This window comes from Thamnophis elegans, chromosome 2 (genome assembly GCF_009769535.1).
Source record: "Thamnophis elegans isolate rThaEle1 chromosome 2, rThaEle1.pri, whole genome shotgun sequence".
Classification (NCBI taxonomy): Eukaryota; Metazoa; Chordata; class Lepidosauria; order Squamata; family Colubridae; genus Thamnophis; species Thamnophis elegans.
In genome coordinates, this window is record NC_045542.1 from 63267682 (window position 1) to 63294285 (window position 26604).

The following is a 26604-nucleotide window of genomic DNA, read 5'->3' on the forward strand; positions in this document are numbered from 1 at the left end:
GAACGCCTTAAAGACCTACTTGTTCTCCCAGGCCTTGGGTTAGAATGGCTGGAGCCCGGTCACATGTTTGTATGCGTGGAGGCTGTTGCCATTTGTTCTTTATTTTTCTTTGTATTTATCTTTTATGTATTTATTTTACACATTCTGTTTAATTTTATTGCAACTTGCTCAGTGTTAGTCTGGGAGCTGGGTTGTGCTTAAATTGAATGAATAAATAAATGATAGTAACTATATAATTCAATGCCACTATAAAATAATAATCTTATTCATGGTTGAGCCTTAACTAACATTGTCGTTTGAAGACATTTTTGAATCAGCTTGTAAAAGTGATTATTCTTTGTGATATGTTCACCAGTCACTTTTACCTCATGGTGCTGATTTTTTGGAATATTTCTTGGTATCACTGATGGTATAAAAGAGATGGTTTCAAATCACGAATAAAACATTTTATCATAAAATCCTTGGTATCTGTTTTAGATTTCATTTGCCTTATTTCATCAAGGGGCCAGAAGAGAAACAAGCCTATATTTAAAAAACAATGAGTCAGTAGTTCACTATACAGGTTATGATATATTTGTAGCAATTATCAGAATTCTATATTAAATTTATATGACATTTGTCAAGCTTAAGTACTAATTTATATGAACTATATGAACTGATAGGAAGTCCATTTTTCAAGTTTAAAATGTGTAAGAAGTATTTACTTTGCAAGATAATTTCCACTTTGCCTTTTGAAGGAGCAGATTTTTATGCCTTCCAAATGTTTATATAATATACAGTTCAATCCAATATATACCATGTGTTCCATTCAAGTAACATGCATAGAAAGGATCAAGACAAAATTAGAACTTATTAATGAAACTCATATTAGAAAATTAAATTCAAAGAGAGGCTATTAGACTAATAATGTCAATTCCAAATCCATTATGGACAATACACATAAACAATAATGATCTCCAAGCATAAAAGCAAGCCCATCACACCAAACCAGGCACAATTACCCATGAAATATGTAGGGAATCTGACCTAAACATATGGGATAGAAAAATAGTTTAAAAAGTATCCTTTTGTCCAAAACATGACTGAAGTTGGAAATGAATTTCATTTCACAAATGCACAAGTAGTTTTGATTTAGAACCCAGTTTTTCAACCATAAAATGAGTTGCTTTCCATATTCTAACACAGGATTGTTAGATTCTAACATGTTGTCCAGATTCAAGCATATTTATCATGTATGTCTGCCTTTATTTTGAGACAGAGAGCTCTGACATTGTTCCTGGGATGTGTTTGAGCATGGTACTTCTCCAGCTTCTCATTTTCCTTCTTTCTGATGTTGCTGTCACAGTTAGCACCACTACATCTATCACCACTATTATCTTCTGCTTCCTATTAATACTTTGTCTATTACCACAATGTCTGGTTGACTAGTACCTGCCCATCTGTCTGGATCTGGAAGTCCCACAGAATCTTAACACTCTTATTCTCCACACCATCTTGCATACACTATGCCGAGGTTCCTGTAAACAATGCCAACTAGTTGGTTGTGCCATTCAGGGTAAGCTGTTGTTGCCTGATTCTATGTACATTTATATATCCCTAGTTAATTCTGTGGAGATGAATTCTGTTAATTCATCAAGATAATTGTTTAGAATATTAAAAATGGTGCATTAATGCCAAGCTAATAGAAGATAACAATTCTGCCTTGGGTTAAGACCAAAGAAAACACCCAATTTTACTTTTTTTTCCACAACAAGGTCTAAAAAACAAGTTCATTGTGTCTCAGCTACCATTCATTAATTCAAACATGCACTTCAAACTCCTCCTCAATTTTCTTAGTTCCAAGCCTCAACAGCTCTGTCATCAACTTAAATAACTTCCTATGCAAACAGTGCATTCTGCTTGTAACTCTGACATCAGCTTAGTATACATCTTATCATGCTGAATTAGCTAACATGTAACTCTATAGAAAGCCAACAGAGAATTCAAAGCAAATAACACAATAGCAGCAAAGGCTGCAGTACAGCAATGAGCAAATTACCTCAGTCAGTCCCACCACCCAACTATAGGCCATTCATAAGGCAGCAGCAGCAGATTGGGTCGGGTCCATAAGCAAACGTGGCTGTTTCAGGATCCAGCGACAATTGGGGGCAGGGAGAACACTACAGGGGCTATAGAGAGAAAGAAAGAAAAGGAAGGAGGAGAAGAACGGGCATGCCTGAACTCACTTTCCATGTTGTAAGAAGTTCAGCCCTAGGCAGTGATTATCATCCGTTCATACTCGGATGCTCAAATTTATGAACATGTTCTGGGTTGGGAGTGAAGGCAGCAGATAAGACAGGAAGTGGAAGCAACACGACAGGAAGAGCTACACAATACACAATGCCATGACATATCAACACTAACCCAAAGCAGAAGCAGTGCAAAGAAATGGATGTTGATGCTTGTGGATCACTTAAATAACAAGATGTTTACAATACTTGGGTTGCTGCTGTTTTAACTTTAAATGTATTTAAGTAATCTTTGCTTACCATGTGAGGTTTGCACTATTTATAGGAGAACTCCAGTTATCTACTGCAATGTACCTTTATTTTTTACTCTAATGAATGCTGACTATTGATAAGCACAAAGTTCTTGTATGCTACATTAAGAGTGCATAAGAAAAGGGATTGATTACTGTCAGACTCAAAGATGTTTAGTGGTTGCAGAAACGCATGCTCCAAGTTAAGGGAGACAGGTTTTCCAAAGGGCACAGAGTGAGATCTGGAAGAAGCCAGACTAACCAACATTGTAGAAAGCATAAGAGTAACAAAAATAAATAGATCTTTATGCAGAATGAAGGGAAAAGATGATTAAAGAAAAATGCTGCAGCAAGGAACAATATGAAATACATGTACTGTATGTTTTGAACGCTTCTGATGCATCAATTGCTCCTTGTATAATTTTGATGGGGAAAAAATCAATCCAGCAAACAGATTTTAGAAGTCACTGATAAGAGTGAGCTTTTCCTAGCTTATAATTCACTTATATTATGGTTGGGGGGGGGGCTTTTGTTATTAATTTTGAGCTTCAAAATTCAAGATTGGAAACTCTGCTAGTTTGAATTGCTGGACTTGAATTGACTTTAACAGTAATCGTATGAATAAATCATTTCTATCCTGCCCATGTGCAAACAGCCAAGACATATTCTTGTTCTGCAAGTTGCACAGACATTTGGCTAGGCATAAAAGGAGCCTACAGAGACGTCTCTCCACATTCTTCCTTATAATATTTTGAGCAGCTCAATTTTTAATAGGGATTTATTATTCATCAGTCCTAGATAGCTATTCATGCCAAAGTTACTGCTTTTATAGAGTCTGTGAGTGACTATCTTTAAAAAGTACTTGCAATGTTCAGTATTTGCTAGTACTTGCAAAGGTTCAGGTTGCACTCTAATTTTGCAGCAACTTCCTTGGCTGATTCTTAGTTTAGTCTTTGGTCAGATGTAAAGTACTTCTTTCAGTTTTAAATTCTAAATATTATTATCCGAAAACTTTAAGTAGCAATTTAGGTCTTTAAGATGTACTGAAACCCACAATTTGAAATACAATTGTGAGGAATAGCATCAGTCTGAGCCATATTTGCAGTACCATCAAAACTGAAACTGCCTTGAAAAATAATGAAAGGACAATGGAATCTCTCATCCAATATGCATTTTTATTTCCTTTACTCGATCATTTGCTTATTCTATTGCTATATTTAACACTATTCCTAATCAGTATTTATAAGATATCTATATTACTTCCAGTTATCCCTAATTATTTAGATGATTATAGTTGGAATCATCCAGAGGTTAAAAAAATTAAATAAGCTTGTATCAGAAATACTGATCCTGAAGTAAGAATCGATAAAGAAAGGGAAAAAAAAGAAAGATAGGAAATCATCAATTCAAATAAAGATATGACACAGCCACAAAATATTTTAAACCTTGTGACTAATTATATATTTCTTGGGTAGATGAAAACAGTATTCTACAATTTTAATGAATGGCAGTTGAAAACTTCAATGTTATTTATTTTTAAATATTACTTATATTGGAAGTCAAATGTAAAGTGTAGTTAAGTCAAGCAATTATGATTTCTTTTTGTATGAGATGACTCTTATTGTTAGGAACATTTTCTCATTCATAAAAATGTTCAAAGTCAAAATATAAAGTTGTTTGGGGCTGTCTTGTCATCTTTCTTGCAATGCAATCAAATGGAAGATATATAAATTCCCATTTTTCATTCATTAAGGAAAAGGTATAACAAGCAAAGCTGGAGCCTATGCCAAAATAAAGATAAAGCCAGTTTAATGCAGTAGTTAAGACATTAGGCTAAAAACTGGGAGATCATGAGTTATAGTCCTGCTTTAGGCACAAAGCCATCTGGGTGACTTTGGACCAGTCATTCACTCTCAGTCCTAGGAAGGAGTCAATTGCAAATCATGAGTGTAAATCTTGCTAGGAAAACTGCAGGGACTAATCACTACAGACACAAGGAGTCAGAATTTATTTGAACAAAAATAAAAAAGATGTTTATGAATCAAGGAGTGAGGAAAACCTTATGAAAAAAACAACTCTATAAAACTTCATGTAAAAACAAAACTTACGCTTTGTCATAAAATGTTGTATGTCCTGGATGACAGAACTTCATGCCATTGCTGTTGATCATACTGCTATTTATGTTTCCTGCAACATATGATTTACGTGAAGCCTGGTCCTTTGCAAAGTTCCTACAAGCAGCTAATTTGGATTCTAAAGCCTGAGAAGGAATAAAAAAAAACCAGAATGTATTATCACTCTGGGTGAACATTTAGAGAAGGTAGAATTATTAGGAGCCACATCACAATGAAAAGTATAAAGAATCACTTCAGGCAAAATTATTTGCTAAGAAATATAAGTGCTCTTAACATACATTTTTGGTTAAGAACTGTTTAAAAGTATGCCCATTAATTGAAACTGGCTTTCAAATATTCTTTCACAGAGAAACTATCTAAAACAGCAACCAGTTATTTAATATCCATCAATATCTTTAGTAGTGGAAACTGCAATTTGCATACTAAGAAAACATTAAAAAATGATACAAGTATTTGCAATACAGGAATTGGGAGTGGAATATTGAAAATATATGGACCTCTCTTTACTGATTGTAAAGTATGAGATTTGTAAAATTTCATGCACTGTGTATCTTTTAAAACAGCCATGAACTTTTTAAAAAAGAATTAGTGAAAGCTAAGATTCAAGATGCTGAACTCTACAAATAATATTACCATATTTTTCGGAGTATAAGATACACTTTTTTACCCCCCAAAAGAGGGTGAAAATCTGGGTGTCTTTTATACACTGAATACAGTATTTTTGGCCTCCCGAAACCCTGCCCCCTTCACAAAAATGGACGTGCATAGCCTTAGGAGACCTGCAAAGTGCTCTTGGGGTCTGGGGAGGGCAAAACAAGCAAAAAATGGACCGGTTTTAGCTCATTTTTGCCCCTCGCCCCCCCCCCCCCCCCCAGCTCCCAGGAGCACTCTACAAGCCTCCTAAAGGCTATGCATGCCCTTTTGGGGGACAAAAAATGGACCTGTTTTTCTCATTTTTGCCCCCCTCCAACCCCCAGGAGCACTTTGCAGGCCTCTCAAACTCTCTAGATGTTCCATTTTCACAAAAAATGAGGCATGAAGCGGGTTTGGGACGTCTGCAGAGTGCAAAAAAATATTTTTTTTTAATTTACCTCTTCAAAATCTTGGTGCGTCTTATACTCCAGTGCGTCTTATACTCCAAAAAATACAGTAGTCTTACTATGCTAAATTTTATTGACATTTCTCCCTACATGAAACCACAGAGCGGTTGATCTAGCAGTACATGCTTGATTCCCAGGCCAGTTCTTTCCAAGTAACATATGTAATCCCTCCCTCCTTTGCATATACAAATTTTCTGCTCCATGTAGTCATTCAAACTATGCAAATAGCACAATTCTAAATTTCTCTAAAATAAGCCCAATGAGTTCAATTATCCTTAGTATCATAATAGTACAGAAACATTTGTTTCATGTAATAAAGTAAACCTACTTGTGTTTCAAGTAATTGCCTTTCACTGGACTAGAATAAAATCGAACACAGAGTTGGAAGGAACCTTGGAGATCTTCCAGTCCAAACCCCCTGCTTAGGCAGGAAACCATATGTGAGGAATTGCACTGTATGTCACATAGAGAGCATCTAGAAACAGCCATAGCAAGATATCATGATGCAGAGCATAGTTCTTACCCCCACTTTTCGTAGAAGATCACACTACAATATTGAGAGCTGATATTCGGGCAGATGGAGTAAGGGGGCTGGTACCAAAGCCATGGAATAGCTGCAACAAACCCACAAATACAACAGAATAGTATAGTCACATAATTACAAGTCAAAACTTAAGCTTTTACAACAACAAAAGGAACAACAGCAACCCCACACCAGGATCCTTTCTGTTTCAATGAGTAAGTGCCATAGCAATATATTTTGTCTAAATTTGATGGCCAGGGAATAAAACAATTCTATATACAATACTGATTTACATAAAATCTTATTTCCATAAAATCACTTCCCACACTTTCCTCTAAGAACTGAACATGCATATTACCCAGTGTAATGCAAGGGTAAAAATACAGGTAGTCCTTCACTTATGACTGTACATTTAATGACAGTTCAAAGTTACAAGGACCTTACAACACTTACAACTGTGAAATTACCCTTGTGTTCATATGACCATAATTTGGGCACTTAACAACCTAACACCATTCAGCACCATTTGCAGCATCCTGTGGTCACATGATTGCAAATTGCCATATTTTAAGGGTGGGCCGCTTTGGGCTTTTTTGTCACCAAATTCTTACTGCTAGTGTTCTATATTCCTAACTTATCATTGCTGTTAGATAGATCAGATTTTATAGCTAAAGAGGACAAAGGGAAAAATGTTATAGATGAAATGGATTTATTTCCTTATGCTATTCCAATGTTGTTCCCTGTCCCAATATTTTGAGAACAAAAAAACAGTTGTATATAGGGATATAATAATTAAACTTGGCTCAATTTCTACTTGTATATAAGCATGTATATGTTCTACCTTTTGGAGAGTTTGGAAAACTGTTTTCACAGCCTTTCCCAACAGGTGTTGCTGGCAGGGACAGTGAAGCTTGGACTGCTGAATCCCTCTTTTCACAATCCAGGGTTGGGGAACTAGGAGCAGATTTCCTAGTTACTTCTTGTTGTCTTTCTCGTACTGCTAGTTCTTGCCTTAAATCTGTAAATTTAAGAAAAAATTGACAAACTTGTTATTTTAGCTATGAGTATAAAAACCCCTTCCCTGTCCCGGTCTGTTCGTTCAACTATTCTATTCATTCCTGAGACACTCATATGCCTCACCAAAGATTAACACCACCAAATTGTAGGCCTTGTAGTTGCTTGATTTGATTTCACAGATTAAGCAGGGATGAGGATGGATTGATCCCAGGATCTGATTTTAAATAATGTGCTAATGTGTGCAATGAATGTGCTTCTTTTCAAACAGATATATGTTTGTTTGCACAGTTCATGAAATAGCCATAAAAATATGAATACATTAGATGAACTTTAGCTATGCTTCAGAACTAGAAAATTATCTTGCAACTTTCTTATAACCTAGAAAATCATACTTTGCCATTATTACAACATTAACTAGCAGCTATATATTTAGTAGTACCTCTAGCTTCATCTTTCAGTCTTTGCACAGAAACTAGCAGAGATTCCTTGTCATCCAGTTCACTTTCCAAAAAGCATTTCTCTCTATGGCTTGATTCAGCCTTTGTTCAAAATCTTCCAAAGAAACAATTGTGGCCCTAGAAATTTAAAAAAAAATCAGAAGAAATAAACTCTTTAAAAGACATTGAACTGTGGGAGATAAAGAAACATAAGAAACAGAGGATTCAATATCTGTCAAAGACAGAAAATTAATGAACAAAATATAAGTCATCCCAGGAGCTGGTTGGGTCGATAAGATAATGCAGAACAAGATGGCAGCTCTCCATGCTAGTAATAAGTATACAGTGAATTTTAAAAAGCAAGCCATTATTTTACTTAATAGTCTTATTCTTAATACTCTATAATCAAATACATACCTACTTGCGAGATGCTATTTTAGATACAAAAGTAGTCAAACTGAAACCTTGGTACATATAAAATCTGTTCCCATAGTTTAGAAAACTAAAACCAATTGACTAGTTTTCTTACAGAATGTTCTGATATTAGTTAGGAGAAAGTACTCCAATATCACCCAGAAACATTGCTGTCTACTCAATCATTAAGCTTTGTTAAATAAAAAAAAACCTACGTAGAAGAATTTGAATAAAATCAAAGGAAAATATGATGCTTGTTTTTTAAATATTACTCATGATTTTTGAACATTTCAAAATTCGTTTCAAAAGAAAATATAACAAATGAAAGTGGTTTGGGGAATCTGACAAACTTTAGTTTTAGTTGCAGAACTGCACCAATATCAAGAAACTGTTTATAGCACTATAAAAAAACAAAACCTGAGCAATACATGCTTTCTTCAGTCAGATAACTTGGCAATCACCAACATTCCTTACCTTTTTGCACGCTCAAGATCGTCATTGGCTTGTTCTAGCTCTCTTACATATTTATGCAATTGGTCTTTAATTGCCCGAGTCTGGCTCAAGTCATCTTCCAATAAAGACACTTGCTTATAATTTTGTGCATACTGGTGTTCAAGTTTTTCCTGAAAATATAGGACATGAAAAATTCTATATCTCTGAAATTAATCCAAGAAGTTTAAATACATTTCTATGCTACTGTCTGAATATAGCTATGCAGTGCTTTAGATCTTAAAGGAAAAAAAATGCTCTGGAAGACTCAGGCTATAAACCGTTGTTGGACCGAGCATGAAATATTCATGTTAACAACAGCTGAACAGAATAGAAAACGGTTAACTGGAACTCTTAAGGTTACAAGACACAACCTAGGAAACTAAACTTCTTCAACAACCCACTGATTTGGGTTGAAATTAGTAGACTTGTACTTTTATCAATCAAAGACTGCAAAAACCTAAAACAAGAGTGATTATACATCTAAGTACTATGTTCTACAGCAAAGAATCATGCAATAGCAGAAGACATTTTTCCTTCCCAAGCTGTACCTTTAAGGTTTCCACTTCCTGTTTTAATCTTTGGTTGTCTGCTTGTAAATCTCGGTTTCTTTGTTCAGCCTGTACCAGTTGGGCCTCTAATTCTGCTTCCAGTTCTCTGCTGCCTTCCTGAAATTCTGCCAGCTCTTCATGGGCCTCTTGAAAACTATAACAGGAATAATAGTAGTGAATAGAGATTTTTTCCAGGAAGATGCTTTTATTATTAATACAGATATGAGGCTATTTAGTTGTAAAGCAGAAAAAATATTTTTGAGGGGACATGGGCACCCATACTAGACCTATTGGCACCTTCTTAATGAGAGTGCATCTTTTTCCAAACTTTTCCGAATACAAGGGAATAAAACAATAGTGACAGGGTATAATGACCTTGTCACATTCTATTGGCATACTGTATCTTTAACTCCAATGCACATTTTCAAGGTTGCTGGCAAGCCAGGAAAAGGCATAGTTCTTTATAGCAGTATTAACAGATGCTGCCAATGTACCCACTTTCCTCTGAAGTATCCATTAGATCTTGGATTCAAATAGCTGCATATCACTTGTCAATATATTAGTAAGCACTCCATTTCTCTATCAATTGCAACTATAGTACATGCCTTTATTTATTTATTTATTTATTTTTAATTAAAGCTGTTCAGAACTTTACACACACACACAAACACATACACACACACAAAATGTAAAATTAGTTCTTTGGACTGTCCTTTGCCATTTATCTAATCAACTGCAACTATTGAAATTTTGTAAAGTCAGGTTAAAAGAGATAATTCTGAACAAATTAAATCCATGCAGATTTCTCCTAGAGTGGTTGGAGATGAACACACCTTGGATATTTAGTGGAAATCTATACTAGAAGATAGACATGGAGTGCTTTGTAAAGCTGATCTTCCAAGCTGCCTTTAAAACAGAGGCAAAGTCTCTCACTATCTAAGAATGAGTTTATCAAAATTAGATAGCCTTGGAAGTTAATACCATACTTCAATATATATTTTTTTAGAAAAGAATACCCCCAGTAAAATAGACAAATGTCACAAGAGTCTGAATTAGCAGTGTTTCTGAAGTGATAAAGGCCCCATTGTTTACAAAAAGAGATTCCATATAGAGCAAGGTCACCTCCAATAGAGATTCTATTCATGTATCCTAGAGCATTAAGTCTAGTCCATTCAAGTATAATGCTATTTTTGAGATACTTGGCTTCCATCTGCAGGCTTCTGGATCACAAAGAGAACATTGTTAATGTGTTCATATATCAGACTAAAACTCATAATAACCCAGTATCAGAATCATACCTTTGTTTATATTTTAAAGTCAGCTCTTTCCAGTATGCAGCTTCTTCCACTGAAGTTGAAAACGCTGGAATTTCTTCACAATCCATGATAAAAATTACCTATAAAAAGGGACAAGTTATTTCGTTAATAAAATCATGAGATGTCCTTTTGGTTCCAGGTAAGCTCTCTGTCAATTTTCAAAGTTATAAGACAGATCTTCTGTTCCTGCCCTCACAGGAATAATATGGTTAAACTTATTTCCATTTCAAGAAATAATTAACCAGGAAATCTAACTTTTTAAAATGAAAGCCAGAAGTGTTATTATATTTTTTCTCATGTCCAGCCAAATTAAAACAAAAACTTTATTGGTGCATGCATATGAATATCTGAAAAAAATTAAATCAGAATCACAGTATCTAAAGAGGGGCATCAATTATTTCCTCAGTTTTAATAATCCACCAATTAGCTTTACAAAAATGTTAACCATAAATTTCCTTTCACAAGACATATCGTATCAGCTGCAGAGACATTTAAATTAGGGGTATTATGGGAGGGAAGGCAGCAATACATGCTACAATCTTGAACCAATCGTTTTCTATTGCTACTGATCTTTTGAAAAAAGAACAGTGGGTTATATTCATAGATATCCCACACCCTAATCTCACTTTCAAAGATATTAAGCAACAGCTCATTCTTTTAATTTATTTTAATTGTTCCACTGCCCTTCAATCATATTCTCAGACCAGCTTCTAAAATAAATCAGTCACATAATTAGTACATTGCTAATTGCCTCCTTCTACAGAATTGTACAAATCCAAAGGCCAGCTAAATGAATACTATCAGTGGAATTAAAAAAAAATCCAGATCTTCTACAGTAACACTAGTATATGTTTTCCTAAATATTCTTTCTATCCATTTTTAACATAAACAAAAATAAATTAGATTGACCTTAAATTTTTGGAGAAGAATTACAGACTTCCTCAGACCTCACATCTTCATGAAAGCTAAAGCTATCAGCTAAAAAGAACAGTGATTTCTGATAACCATCAGCCATTTTTCCCTCAGACAGAAAGTCGAGCACTTTTCAGTTCTGTGACCCACATTTTTCATTCAAGCAATGAAGGACAAATACTAGATACTCTATTGTACATGCTGAACAGTGGAAATGTCCAAAACCCCTCCTCCCAAAAACAAGCAAAAGGGAAAGTTGAAACTGTAACAAAAGCTGTATAGTAGCTTTTGAACTCAGTATAACTAACTAGCCTTCAGATAAACAGTGAAAAAAGTAGTGAATGAACTGTTGTGTTTTGCCATTTTCCTTCCAGCTATATAGGCTGTACATGGTCTAACAAACCACATAAACTCCCTGAACTAGAACACAAATATTTCTTTGAGAGAGCAACAGAAATCTGGCAGGTAAAACGATATCACTCGGGAAAGTATTAATTGTGCAGTGGAAGCTTTGGACTTGATAAATCTTACCTCCCTATTACTATAGTAATATCAGTGCTTCTTAGTGGAAGTGCTATTTAAAGCAATTTGCAATACTAAAAACAAACTACTGACAGCGCTTCTAAATCTCTACAGTACAGTTCTGCTTTTATCCCTAAGGTCTTTACTTGATTTTGCAATGTAAAGAAATAGTACCAAGACAGTAACACAGAAAAACTCCAAGATAATACAATTAAGTAGTGCAACATTAATTCAGGAAAGCATCTAAAAGTGGGTTTGCACAGTGTGCTGAATAAAATCAAACAAATCACAACACAGGATATTATTTGAACCTAGATAAAGTCATCTGTCATATTTTAATATTTTTAGCTGTGGATTACAGCTAAAAATATTAAAATATTAGAAACCATTTGTTTTCATTCACTAAGCTATGGCTTAGCAAAAAATATAAACTCAATCACATGGTCTGGAAATAACACAATTAGTTAAATGTTACACCCTAGAAATGAACAGGATGACAATGAAATCTGAATGAGGGAGAAGCCATGTTAACACTGCTTAGGTTAAAATCCAAAAAAACCATGGCTTAAACTAAAAAGTTCAAACAAAATAGTGCTCCCCCCCTTACCAGCCCCATTGTATATTAGTCAATGTAATTAAGAAATATTGCTATGGAGGTCTCTTAAACTGTTCATTTTGGAAAAAGTTAGTATTATTAAATAAAATGACATTAAACTGACAAGAAACCAAAGGGAATATATGCTACACTTTACAAAACATGGTAAAAATAAGTTTAGGGCAAAACAAAGAGAATAATCACTATCTTGATTCATTGAAGAATTCATTCTACATAATCAGGGTGTAACAATAACAGTGGTGTTCATTAAAAGAAAAATGCTAATCTTGTAGAACCTAGAAGACATACCAAAATAATTTCTCTGAAGTTCACTGTCTAATTAACCACTTCAGGAATTGCTACAATTGGGCAAAAAACAATCTTTGGTTGAAGATTGCTTGAGTTCTGCATGTCACAAAATAAGAGTTCAAGTATCTGATATCACTCCCCCCCTCCCGCTTCAAGCATATATATCAAAGAACTATTAAATATTGTACATAAAAAAATAAATAAACCTGGTATACCAAAATAAGAGCTATTATTATGTTTCATTCTCTACAGAGATTTCCTGTAGCATCAAACAAGACTGAAAATGACAGTTGGTCTTACCTGAACTGTTATTTTGGGAGTTTGCAGGATTAGCCAGGATTGGGTATTATGATGTCCAATTGACCCCGAGAATTAAAATTGAAGCCACGCTTCTGGTTCTCAGTTTCAATGAGTCAAGTCCACTGAAAAACACCTGAAAACAAGTCACAAGGGGACACCCGCTAGCCCTTGAGCTCCCCAACCCCATGGACCAATGCTAAGGCAGGAACCTGGCTAATCCTGGAAACCTCCCAAAATAACAGTTCAGGTAAGACCAACTATCATTTTCTGGAGGAATTTGCAGGATTAGCCAGGATTGGGACATATCCAAGTAAACATCCCTCGGGGGGGGGGGGGGCACTATTGGTCCTGGGTTCCTCATGTGCTACCACCTGTTGTAACACCCTATGCCCAAAGGCCGCAACAGCTGATGCATAATCATCTAACCTGTAGTGCCTGATAAAGGGATATGGGGACACCCACGTAGCGGCCCTACAAATCTCTGCAATAGGCGCCTGTGTAGCCCAGGCCGCCGAGGTAGCCACGCTCCTGCTGGAGTGTGCCGTGATGCCCTGGGGAACCGGTAGGTACTGAACCTCATAGGCCAGCGTGATGGCCAATTTGATCCACCTCCCTATGGCAGAGGAGGACACCCTCTTCCCCAAGGAAGATGGGTAAAAGGAAACTAAAAGTGCCTCAGATTTCCTGAGGCTCTCCGTGCGCCTCAGGTAAATGCGCAAGGCACGCCTGACATCCAGCCTGTGCCAAAGGCGTTCCCTATCGCGTGACGGGCGCGGGAATAAATCTCTTGGGGAGAAAGGTCGGATACAGTTGCAGGATGACCTGATTATTGTGGAATGTGCAAAGATCCGACCTGGAGGACAACGCTCCAAGTTTGGAGATGCGACGGGCTGAGGTGACCGCCACGAGAACACTACCTTAGGGTTCGAACGTCAGGCCAAACCGTCCTCAGTGGTTTCGAATGGTGCCCCTGTCATGGCTTGGAGAAACCATAATGAGGCTCCAAGTTGGAAATCTGTGGACTACCAGGGGCGGAGGTTGCCCATGCTCCTCAGAAACCTCTTAACTAATGGAATCTGGAAAGTGGAAGGAGCCCTTCCCCCTGAATGACCGTGGATAGAGCTGCTACCTATCTCCTAAGGGTGCCATGTGAGAGCCCCTTATCCAACCCCTTTCGGAGGAACTCCAAGACGCACAGTACCGAAGCCTCACGGGGATCCGCTCCCGAGGCCCGCATCACTCTGCAAAGACCCACCAGGTTGGAATCATAAATCCTGGTGGTGGAACCTCTGCATGAGGCCTCAAAGGTGGAGATTACTCTCTGGGAAAGGTGGGCGTCCCTCAGGTGTTCCTGCTCAATCTCCAAATGGCTAGTTGCAGCTACTGTGGCTCGGGATGCACCAGGTTTCCCTGCCTGAGGTCTACATCTCTCCCTGGGATCCTTCATGGATGTGACACTGACAGGCACATGAGGTCCGCAAACCACACCTGGCACAGCCAGTAAGGCACCACTAAGATGAGCTCCGCCCCTCTCTGAGATCATCTTCCAAACTACCCCAGGGAGAAGGGGAAGCGAAGGGAAAGCGTAGAGCAGGCCCTCCGGGGGCTGAAGAGTGTCGACCCCTTCCGTTCCTCCAAGTCGGGAGCCGAGAAAAGAAACTTTCCACCTGAACATTCTGCGGTGTGGCAAACAGGTCTACCTCCGGACGGCCGAACCTGGAGCAGATGGTCTGGAACAGCTCTGGAAGAAGACTACACTCTCCGTGGTCGACCGTGGACTGACTGAGCCAGTCAGCTTGATGATTGTTCGCTCCCGTGATGTGCTCCGCCCTGAGCAATTGAAGATGCCTCTCTGTCCAGGCGCTGAGTGCCATCGTCTTGGTACGACGAGCCCTGGAGTGTGTGCCGCCTTGCCGGTTGTACATGAGCCTTTGCTGCCCCATTGTCGGTTAGCACCAAGATGTCCCGGTCTCGAACATGGTCCTTGAAATGCCAACAGTGCCAAGTGAATCACTCACAGCTCCAGCCAATTGATATTGTGATGAGGTCCATCCAAGTCCAACGGCCTTGCGCCATCCAGGACTTCAAGAGAGCTCCCCAGTACAAAGCTGGCGTCCTGTTGTCAGGATGAGGCGCTCTGGCTCCCTGAACTTGCAGCCCTTGGTAGCACCGTGGAGAGCCACCATTTCAACGACAGCTGCACCTGCGGCGTCACTGTAAACCTTGCCTCGGAGTTGCTGGAGTTGGACCCCTGATGCAGCAGGAGACCCCATTGACCCACGTGCAGAGGAGCCCAAGGCACGTCTCTGCAAGAAATGAATTTCCCCAGCAAGCTGGAGAGGCACCACTACAGGAACAAAACACTGATGTATAACTTGTCTAACTAAAGCTAACGAACTAACCTTACGGCTGTGGGACAGGAACACCTTCCCCAACCTGGAATCTATGAAAGTCCCCAGGTGAAGAATCCTGGTGCTGGGGACCAGGGAACTCTTATCCAAGTTCACTGAAAAACCTAACTGTTGGATCGTAGACACTACTAACGAAATGTCCTCCCTCACGCATTCAAATGACGCAGCCCGGACCAAATGCCATTGAGATAACATTGGATCCTGACGGAGCGCTCTCAGGAGGGAAGCCGCCACCGCTGCTAGGAACCTTAGTGAAAGTCTGAGGCGCGGATGCCAGTCCAAATGGTAAGGACCTATACTGATAATGCCTACCTAAATAAGAGAACCTGAGGTATTTACGATGACCAGGGAATATGGGGATATGGAGATAAGCCTCCGTCAGATTGGTGGAGGCCATGAATTCATTACGCCTGATCCCCGCCAAAATTGATTTAAGGGAAGCCATCATGAATCTCCTATAGACCAGGTGAAAATTTAGAAGTTTTAGATCTAGTATCGCCATCCATCCTCTTGAACTTTTCGGAACGACAAAGAGATTAGAATAGAATCCTGACCCTACTTAGTCCGTCGAACCAGTTCCACCGCCCTGATATCTGGTTCGACCGGACTAAGTAGGGTCAGGCACCAGCAAACAGGATCAGTTGCGCCTATGGGGGGGTTGCCATTGACCTATCTGCCCTGGCGGTAGGGACGGCCACCTCCCCCCCGAAAGGGCCTCTTCCCCTGGGATTGGAACTAGGCCTATCCCTCGGGTAGTGTCTATCCGACTGATTGAAAAATACCTGCTTTGTTGAACTTCCTGATCTGACTGACGATAGGGCTGCTTCCGAAAATAAGGTGCAGACTTCTGCTTTGACTTCTTTGCGGGCATCGGCATGACCTTCTTCTTATTCTTGTCCTCAACGAGGATTGGGTCCAACTGGGCACCGAAAAGGGAGCCCCCAGCATAAGGGGATGAGGCCAGGTGCCACTTCGCCTTGTTCTCAGCTTGCCACCCCCGCAGCCACAGGAGGCGTCTGGAGGTCACTGAGGAGGCCATTGCCCGGGAGGCATACTTCATGGCATGCAGAGTGGCGTTAGCAGAAAATTGAGCAACAGCAACCTGCTTGTTGAGATCCCGATGAGTACGCACCTCCTCTGGCGGAATTCGCTCCTGCATCTGTTGGAGCCAAAGGATAGCCATGCGGCTGAAGAACAACACTGAGGCAGCTGCCTTGATGGCCCACATGGAACTCTGGAATGTTTTGCGAAGAGTCAGCTCTGCCTTCTTGTCACCAGTCGTCAAGTAGTGAGCCACATCACCGGACACCACTGTAGACGTGGAATCCAAGGCCACCTCTGGAGAGTCAACTGTGGGCACCTGCAAAGCCTCAGAAAACTAGGCTCTATGTTAAGAATCTCCTATCATTGCTATTAGGGTTAGGAAATGTTCCTGCCTTTCCCACTGCTTCTTATCTACTTCCAAGAATAGCTTAGGGGCAGGATTTCCTCCTTCGCTCTGAGGCTCTGAGTAAACCCAGCCCTCCGGTTTCTTTTCTGGACCACCTTCCTTGGCGCTCTCTGTCTCACCCAGCTGCACTGTCGCCCTAGCCTTGTGCAGTAGAGATTTGAACAAATCCGGGGGAAACAAGCTTGAGAATGCTGGTGCTTCAGGCTTTGAGGGATCCTCATCATTGGACATATCTACTTCTCTCTGAACCTGATCGCTAGCCAGAGAAGGCGAAATTGGTCAGTACACTCCTGAGGGGAGGGTCTAGTCCTGGCATAACCCATGGAAAGGTCATTCCCCCCCATGACCTTTGCCACAGTTGCAGGGCTTACAGTCCCCTTCTGCAATCCAGTAGCAATTCCGTGTGAAATTGCAGAGGAAATAAACCTCTGAATGCTCGCAGGAAGCTGCTCCATGTCTCTAATGAAGGAATCCTCCTCCCCAGCTTGTTCACAGTCATCAGTCTGTGGAGCCAAGGACGGCCTCATGGGGCTATCCCCCCTGGCCCTCCTGCATTGAAAAGGATCCCTCAGATAGGGGCCCTGTTCTACCATAGAGAGGTGGGAGAGGAAATATCCCCTGCATATTCCCTAACATATAATGGGGAATCCCCCCTGGGAGGAGACCTAGACCTTGATCTAATAGGCGATCTGGACCTCAAGGGAGAACTAGGCCTACCCCCCTGTTCAGCCCTGGACACCTGCTTTTCCAGAGCCCTGTGCCTCCTCTCTCTGTCCCTCTGTAAAGTCTTGGAAGGCTTCCCAGCAGCCATGGTCTTGTGCAGCCTTGCAGAGGCTGTGGGTCTTTCATGGGCCTCACTGGAGGGTCCATCCCCAGAGGACAATAGGGGGGGGAATCAGGCCTCTCTTCTCCATCCGTCATGGTACCAGGTCGGGCCTCCTTCAGGCTCAGCCCATCTGGCCAGCAGCAAAAAACAGCTTCCCCCAGTCACTCTCGGTCTTCCCGCAATGATCGCAGCTGCTGGTAGATCTTTCCGGCCTTTTCAAGCCGTGCAGCTGCCACATAGTGTGCTGCGCGATCCTCGACGTCCCATGCCGCTCCGGGCCTCCTGGCCTCGCCCTGGGTCTGCAGGGCATTGCCGCAGCCACTGCTGTAGAAGGGATTGCCCCCCGGGATGGCAGGTATGAGATCGAGGCTCCGAAGCAGCCTCTGCCTCAGCCCATGCAGCCTGCCAGAACACGAGGCCCAAAATGGCCACCGGAATGGCATCCCGCCTCTAATAGCCCCAACAAACAATTTTCAAAACCCTTACCGGCAGCCGGGGAGCGAGCCACACCAAGGTGATGCGTCCAGGAAGCAGATGGAGGCAAAAGAGGGAAAGTAGGTAGGAAGAAATTGCAGGATCCAACACTGGATTGTGTTTGGGAATTTCTGGAACCAAAGCAACTCGTCCTTCTTCGGCCAGACAGAGTTGAAACTGGAATCAGAAGCAAGGAGCACAGAGGCGTAGCTTCAGCTTTAACTCTGTCTCGAGGCCAATTGGACATCATAATACCCAATTCTGGTTAATCCTGCCAAGTCTTCCAGAAAACAGCAATATTCAAATATTACGGTTCCCCCCAAAAATTATTTATTAAATTTCTACACTGCTCATTTCACCTGCATGATTAATATTGGCCATGAACACCCACATACGTACCTGCATCTATGAATTCTCTTAATGTTTTCAATGTGTTAAGTTTGTTGAATCTCTTATTTTATTTATTATTTAATAAAGTCTGGATCTAACACTGGTCCATTGCTAGCTTATGTACATTCTCTTGCATGGAAAATAGCTGCTGAAAAGCAGCCAAGCAGAAAAACTATTCTTGGCTCAAGAACCTAACTGGGCATATCTTCCAGTTACAAGAATTAACCAATTTCCATGCTCCTGTTTTTCATGGTCAGAATTAACACAGGTAGCAATGTGCAGTTCAGCAGTGTTCAAACAGAAGAGCCCATAATGTATTGGATTCTCATATAGCAATCCCAAAATGTTCTAACACAGAAGTAACTACATAAGAGCATATGACCTCTCCACCCATTGTTTTCCAAATTTAAAATCTCTTTTCTGAAAATGTATTTATTATGGGGGGAAATTACTTCAGTGCACAAAACCACAGGGATCTATGCTGTATTGAATTAGGCCTTGATCTCCAAGTATTATTGGGGAACAATATTATCATAATCTATGCAGTTGTAAATATTGGGGGATAAGTATTCTGCAGAAAAGAATTATCTCATGCATATTCCCAGATATTTTTCATCTTACAACTCCTATATCACATATCCCTACGCTATGTTTTGCAAGTTAAGTCTGGTTCAATGATAATATTAACTCAATCACTCAAATCAAATTAAGCAGGATATATGTTATCTCCTAACCTACCTATGGGTCTTGTTCAGAGACAGAAACAGATACTGTTTTACAAGTATGCTCCCCTTTTGATTCAGCTTCTTGGACAAATCCAACATTTCCCCTTCCAACAAACAACCATAACAGTTTGGAAGAAAAAAGCATTTTCCTTTTAGTGGATAGACATTTTTTAGTATTCTGAAGGGTAGCTACATTTTGGTCATTTATCACTGCTAATAATCATTTAATAAAGTACTTACTTTGTGATTTCATTCGGCTACAGAGGTAGTTGCACTTAAACACAGTGTTCTATAAATCTTTTACTGAGTTAATCATCTGCTATTCCCAATCCCAAAATCTTGACTTAGGTATTGGGGTAACATTAAGCTTATAAACTACCCTATGCTAAATCAGCAAATCATAATCCTTATTTAATATGATTAAATTAGAAATAAAACCAATTTTCTAATTTTAGCTTCAATTTCTATTTAAAATCTACCTATGCTTAGTGATTAGAGTTACATAGCTAACCATACACTAATTGGAAAAGATAAAAGCAGAGGGTATATCTGTAACTGGATTAAGAACAATGTCTAAAGTGGATCTATTGATAAAACCCAGTAAGAACATTGTCACTGTTGCAGACTTTTCTTCCAAAAGGAGAAAAACTTACATAAAAGTTAAATGTACATGTATGGAATCCTTCCTAATTTCTTCTGAACTCAGTGTGAGAAACAAAACAAAAATCACCCTTATGCTGTACTATAGTTAGGAAGTACACAGAAAAGTCAATTATGAAAAAGTATGTTATAAAAATTCATATTTTGATTACATAAAGAAAATTAGTTATAGCATGACATGATTAAAAACTCACATGACTGTATTAAAACATTAAATGTACATTTAAATGTAACTATATGTTTCTACAATATTTATATTTTAATAAGGATTATTAAAAAACACTGTCTCCATTTACAAATGTAGTGATGGTTGTATTCAAAGTTTCCATGGATGTAAGTGATACTAGCAAACAGATTTTCTGTGAATGATGCAAGTTTAATTCATGTGACCTCAGATCAACAGAAGCTCATTCGGTCTTCAGTAACATCAGAATGAACCAGGCACTCTTCTCGGCTTGCTCTAATTATTTCCAAGCAGCAAGTTAAGAATGACCTCTGACATTTTAAAGTATATGTTACAAAACCCTGTACTTTTTAAAATGTACAGGATCCTGAAATAGCTACCATAAACTACTATACAAACTAAATATGTTCATACAGACTTTAAGGAACAAAAAGCAACCAGGGGAGCAATAAAAAGTATCATAGATAATAAACTCATTTAAGGACTGAAAAAAGCTAGAGTATGAGTATGCTAAATAAAACAGAATTGACTTTTTTTTATGGCAGCCATTTTCTTTAGTCACTACTATACAGTAATGCTAACTCAGCCTATATAGGAGATATAGAATGTTTAGAATTTTCTTCCAGAAAGATGACAGAGTTTTTTCAATGGATACTTTTGCTTGGAATCAGTTCAAAGCAGAAGCACCTCTACAGCTTGACAAACACCTGTTACTTTTAAAGAAGAATCTAAAAGCTGATTTTAAAACTGAAATATCAATATTTTCATTCCAACATTTATTGTGGCAGACTATACTTATGGCCATATTGTTGATCCATCTTAAGGTGGATAATTAGAATATAGGTTTTGAGTACAGCCACAAATTAACATATCACTCCCCCTTTATCATTATTTTTAAAATATTCAGCTTTCTTCCTATGAAATCTATAGAACACATCCAGCATGTTTATAGGGTCACAAAGAGTATACTCTTCAACCATAAAAGATTTCCATTAAATTTATTTAGGAAACTCAGGTATGGAAGAATCCAAGTGACAAAGTAATATATTTGTGACATGTTAAAGATTAATTTATTATTAATTAAAATTCTCAAGTGAGGAATATTTTTTCTGGATATTCTATAAATTATATCGCAGTTTTTCAAATAGTGCTGGTAAGTGTATCTCAATAAAGATCAAGATTTTTAAGGAAAACTGAATGTTTAGGTTAATTTAGTTTTGCTGGTGTCTATTTTGCATCATAAGCATTTCTCATAATCACCTTCTATCAACTCAGTATCAAACATATTGTACCTGCACTTCTTCCTCCTAAGCAATTGGAAATTCTTTCAGTGACTCAGGAGAATGTAAGTCCTCTGACATCAGCAATATATTTGTGTATCTTAGCAACCATCTGACAAGCAAAACATTTTCATTTTCCCAACATGACAGAATATTGTTATGAGGATTCTAAATATCAACAAGTTGGTCCTAGAAAGCAATTCTTATTAGGCATGAGAAGCAATGGTACTTTAGATTTAAAGTGTCCACACAAACTGCAAATGACACCATGTATGCAATGATACGATTAAATAAATGCCACTATAATATATTGTGTCCCAACATCTGATACAAGATATAAATAGCATTTCCATGCTACCTTCATGTGCATTTCTTCATCTGCCCCTTATGCCCACTCCAGATACTCACGAAAAAATACAGATCTATTCTAATTTACATGCCATTTGTTTTCCCCTTTATTTGGGAGAAGAATATAAAGAGATTGAAAGATAAAGTAAAATGATAAAAATTGATGCTCTGAATTCAATCAAATGTGATGGGAGCAGCCATGTTCTCTGATCCAATCATATATAATGAACAATGAAAGTGAAATCTGTCTTTCAGAGCAAAAGATAGAAGAGCTCTGTGGAACAAACCTACATGTCTAGCCCTTGGGATTTAAAGTTATAGCTCTGGTATCTGTTACAAACACCAAAAGCGCCTTCATACATAAGCAGGCAAAATATGTCAACAAATGAGGGTGTTCTCGATGTGTTTGATTCTAAAAATATAAAGTCAAAGTTTAAAACTGCAATAAAAAGCATAAATAATATGACATGCTTTTTGTAGTCATGTCACCTTAACTGTAAAAAAAAAGAAAAAAGGTTCTCCTTTCTGGCAAAACTAAGATGTTACTCATAGGAAACCACATTCAAAATTAGTCATGCAAGCAGGCTTCAATACCGGAAGGAATTTAAGGCGCCTAAGATTTGATACGCATAGATAGATGAGAGTTACTATACAGGATGTACTATAAAGCAGCTGATAACCCCATCTGACCAGATTTCAGAACTGAAATTAGCCATTTTCAGGGAGGAAAACATCAGAAGCAATGCTTGCTGCCCACGATGACTTTACAAAACAGACCCTACTACACCAGAGGCGCTATATATACACTCTTTCAACAAGATGAATGGGAAAGTGCGCCTTGAGCACCTGTAAACCAGGGGCTGCTTCATTAACCGACCAAGACATCCAGTTGTCATCTGTGGAAAGCAGAATGCTGGTTTGCATGGGAGTAGTTCCATATTATTATTATTTTGTTAGACCCAAGGAGAAACAAAAGACGAAGTGAAGAGAAACCCCATAATCCGCAACCGGTACAGGATGGGTTTAAGGGAGCGAGCGGACTGTCAGTAGAGCACGCCAACAGGAACAGAGAGGTGGCAGGAGGATGCCTTGCCTCGGCGGCAGTGGATAAGCAGCTTTCGCGATACCGTGAAGCAGGGAAAAGACCAAAACCGGCTTAAGGACTAATGGAGGGGAAAAAAAACAGACCTGGGCCCTGAGGCGAGTCACGGGGGCAACGGCCGGAAATCTTCAGCATTAACAAGAGACCTAAAAGGGCGGATTATGCAGCTCCTGAAGAAGGGCAGATCCGGAGAAGACGGAGAAGAAAAGTGTCCCCTCACCGGGAGGCGCAGGCCGAGAGGCTGGGGAGGGCGGGGGGCGAAAGAGCCAGGATACAGCGACTCTTTCCCGAAAAGACCTACGATTCCTTCTTGCCCTTTTCCTCAACCGCTCAAACGGCCACAGGAGTAGGAGGGAGGGGGGAGAAGAGTAACGCGTCTTCCTCGCTCTTTCAGGGAGGATGGGGAGGGGGAGGATCCTGGCCCGCCCCGCCGCTCCTTTACGCGCTGAGTGACACGCACAGTCCCCAGCCAGTCGCCGCCGCTCAAGAGCTCCCGCTCTGACTAATAGGAAAAAGAGCCGACGGGCGAAATCTGCCCTGTTGTCAGTTCGCAGCCAATCGGCGTGAGGGAGTTGAAGCGGCCGAACTCGTGGGCTTGCGGTGGCGGGGGTGGGAGAGGAGGGGAGGGGGAGTCACTTGGTTCTTATGCCTCAGCCTGCCTCGAGCTAGGAACGCATCGGGCGCGTGCATGGAGGGACGCCGTGTCCCCACCCCCCACCCCGGCTTTATTCCTCGCGCTCTTTCTTACCCGTCCAGTGTGTTCTGTCACGGCTGCTCCCGCCGCCAACGTAACCGCATCGCCTTACTCGCTGACACAGCTCAGAACCTTACCTCATCCGGGCATTCACCGGCAAAAAAAAAAAAAATCTTACGTCACAGAGAGGGCGAGGCCACAACGGAGACGAGAACAACCCCTTGAAAGGCGGGGCGGCGTGTTTGAGTGACACCCGCCGTGTGTTGTTTGTGCAGCTGTTTCGCCTCTCGCGAGATGCTCTGAGTGGGCTTTTTGGGAGATGCTTATTCGTCGTTGGGCTGTTATTTGGGAAGACGCGAAATATGAATTAATGGGCTTTTATTGTGACAAGCATGCAAACGTGGTTCCTCATTATGCCTGTTTGCCCTTCAAAAAGCAGGCGTTCGACCACACCTGGATATAGAGTTTTTGATACAGGTTTTGTAGTGAGAAAGTTAAGGATGCAATGAACCTGTTAGTTTAGCAATAGCACTTAGACTTATATACTGCTTTACAGCCCTCTCTAAGCGGTTTACAGAGTCAGCATATTGCCACCAACAAATCTGGATCCTCATTTTACCGACCTCGGAAGGATGGAAGGCTGAGTCAACCTTGAGTCTGGTGATAAGTTTGTAAAGAAAATCAGACTTGGTGTTTCCTCCAGTGACTTTAAGTATGAGGATTGGTCATAAGTCACGTTTTTCAGTGCTGTTTCAGTGCTTCGAATGGTTGCTAAATGGATGATTGTAAATTTAGATTACAGATAGTTCTCGACTTAGAACAGTTCATTTAGTGACCATCTGAAGCTACAATGGCAGTGAAAAAGTGACATGACTATTTTTCACACATTTATGATGGTTGGTTGCAGCATCCCCATAATTATATGATCTATATTTGAATGCTTAACAACGGACTCCGCTTTTACAACCTCCTGACAAGCAAAGTCAATGGGGAAACCAGGTTCACTCAACAACCTTGCTATTAACTTAACTGCAGTGGTTCACTTAGCAAATGTGGCAAGAAAAGTGCTAAAATGGAACAAATTCACTTAAGAAATTTCTCACAGGATTTAAAAAAATTGGGCTCAATCTGGTCATAAGTTGAGGACTACATGTAGTTGTATCAGATTCTTAGAGATGGCATCTAGATATTTTTTTAAACTCTTAAAACCTAGCCATTGGTTGTTTTTCAGATGCGTATAACAACATTTATATTTGAAGATGTCTTGCAATGAATACTTGGTGCTTTGTCTTGTGTATTAAATAACACTGGGCCAAGCATGCATAGCTATAAGACTCGTCTCTGACTTTTCAAAAGAGCAGTGATCCCTTAAAGTGTCACATTATTCTGAATTGACTATATGGGCTGGAAGTCAATGCTTTCCCATGTAGGTCTGAGAATTCTTTCCAAAGTGAAAGGAGTCGCATCATCTGTGGAGAGCAGTGAATAAGAGTAAGAGAGAGCAAAAAAGGAGGCAGATCAAGCTTATCTGTGTGGGAGATCTGATTTGTTCACAGGAAGTGAAGACCGGAAGGAGTACAGGAAACAGGCTAAGAAGTATTTTGTAAGTGTTCCAGAGTTCTTGAATGCAGCAAACTGTTACTGACTGAGATAATATGATATGCTATGCATATCAAAATTAAAAGAGATTTATGCAAAAGTGTTGTTGAAATACAATGACTGACAAACTGGATTTGGGGACGTACGCTAATTCAGTTCTTTATGGGTGGTATTGGTTTTTTTTTGTCATTTTACCAGAATAAGATCAGTCCACCAGAACTGATCAATGGACCCAATGGGTTTCCAAAGAGACCTGAGATTTTCCCCCAAGGATTTGATGGATGTTCAGTTATCTGGGATGAGCAGGTAACTTAACAAAAGTCTGATAAATTGGCTGAATTTGGGGAGAATTGAGGATTCTTTTGAATGCGAGAACTACTACCTTTTATTCCATTATCATTGTTCCTAACATTGTTGGATCCATAGTTTTATTTGATTTATTGATTTTATTGCACAAATGTGGTTCCTCTTTGACAATTGCAACATTTTTCTCTTTGGCCTTTCTTTATTGGCACATACTATAATCCTACTCTGTACTCTAATCCTTTTCACTGTACTTTAATGCAGATGTTCAAAGACTGCCACAGAATGAAGATTTCCAGAATAGATGGGCAGAATCTCTGCTTAATTGCAGAGAGATTCCCCAGTTTTGTACAGGTAGTCCTCGACTTACAATAGTTCATTTAGTGACTATTTGAGGTACAACAAAACAGAAAAAAGTGACTTTTGACCATTTTTCACATGATCATTGCAGCATCCCCAAGATCATGTGATAAATATTCAGATGCTTGGCAATGACTCATATTTATGACATATTTATGAGTTGCAGTTTCCTGGGGTCATGGACCCTTCTGAAGCCAGACTTAACAACCGGTTATTAACTTAACAACTACAGTGATTCACTTAATTGTGACAAGAAAGATCATAAAATGGGGCAAAATTCACTTAATGTCTCACTTAGCAACAGAATTTTGGGCTCAATTGTTGTTGTAAGTTGAGAATTACTTGTAGTTTTTTTTTTTTTTTCAAAAATCACCATTGCTTCATGCCTTAAAAATGTCCAGAATTCTCATGCAACACAGTAAATTGAGTAAATATGAGAATTCTTTTGAGGAAACATCTCTGGAGGCTGCATGCCATCGAAGACATTGCACTGCAGAATACTTCCCCCCACTCACAGGTAGCATATACGGCATGTTCTCTCGGCTTTCTCATAAACACATTTTCTTTCAGCCATAAGCTCCATAGTGTACACTTTGTTTTCCCATAATTACATATTCCATTCTGATCTATCATACAAACAGATAACCGATTCATGTTCTC

General features: G+C 39.6%; 1 protein-coding gene across 1 annotated transcript; it reads right to left on the reverse strand.

Moving 5' to 3' along the window:
- Positions 1–1180: 1180 nt before the first annotated feature.
- NDEL1 (nudE neurodevelopment protein 1 like 1) lies at positions 1181–23085 on the reverse strand. Its single transcript, XM_032210957.1, is given in 12 exon segments — positions 1181–2168; positions 4627–4778; positions 6277–6300; positions 6302–6367; positions 6888–6889; positions 7118–7294; positions 7733–7807; positions 7810–7868; positions 8619–8767; positions 9185–9338; positions 10483–10580; positions 23075–23085. Coding segments are annotated over 11 exon segments (1041 nt in total). The 5' UTR covers positions 10569–10580; positions 23075–23085; the 3' UTR covers positions 1181–2071.
- Positions 23086–26604: the final 3519 nt, after the last annotated feature.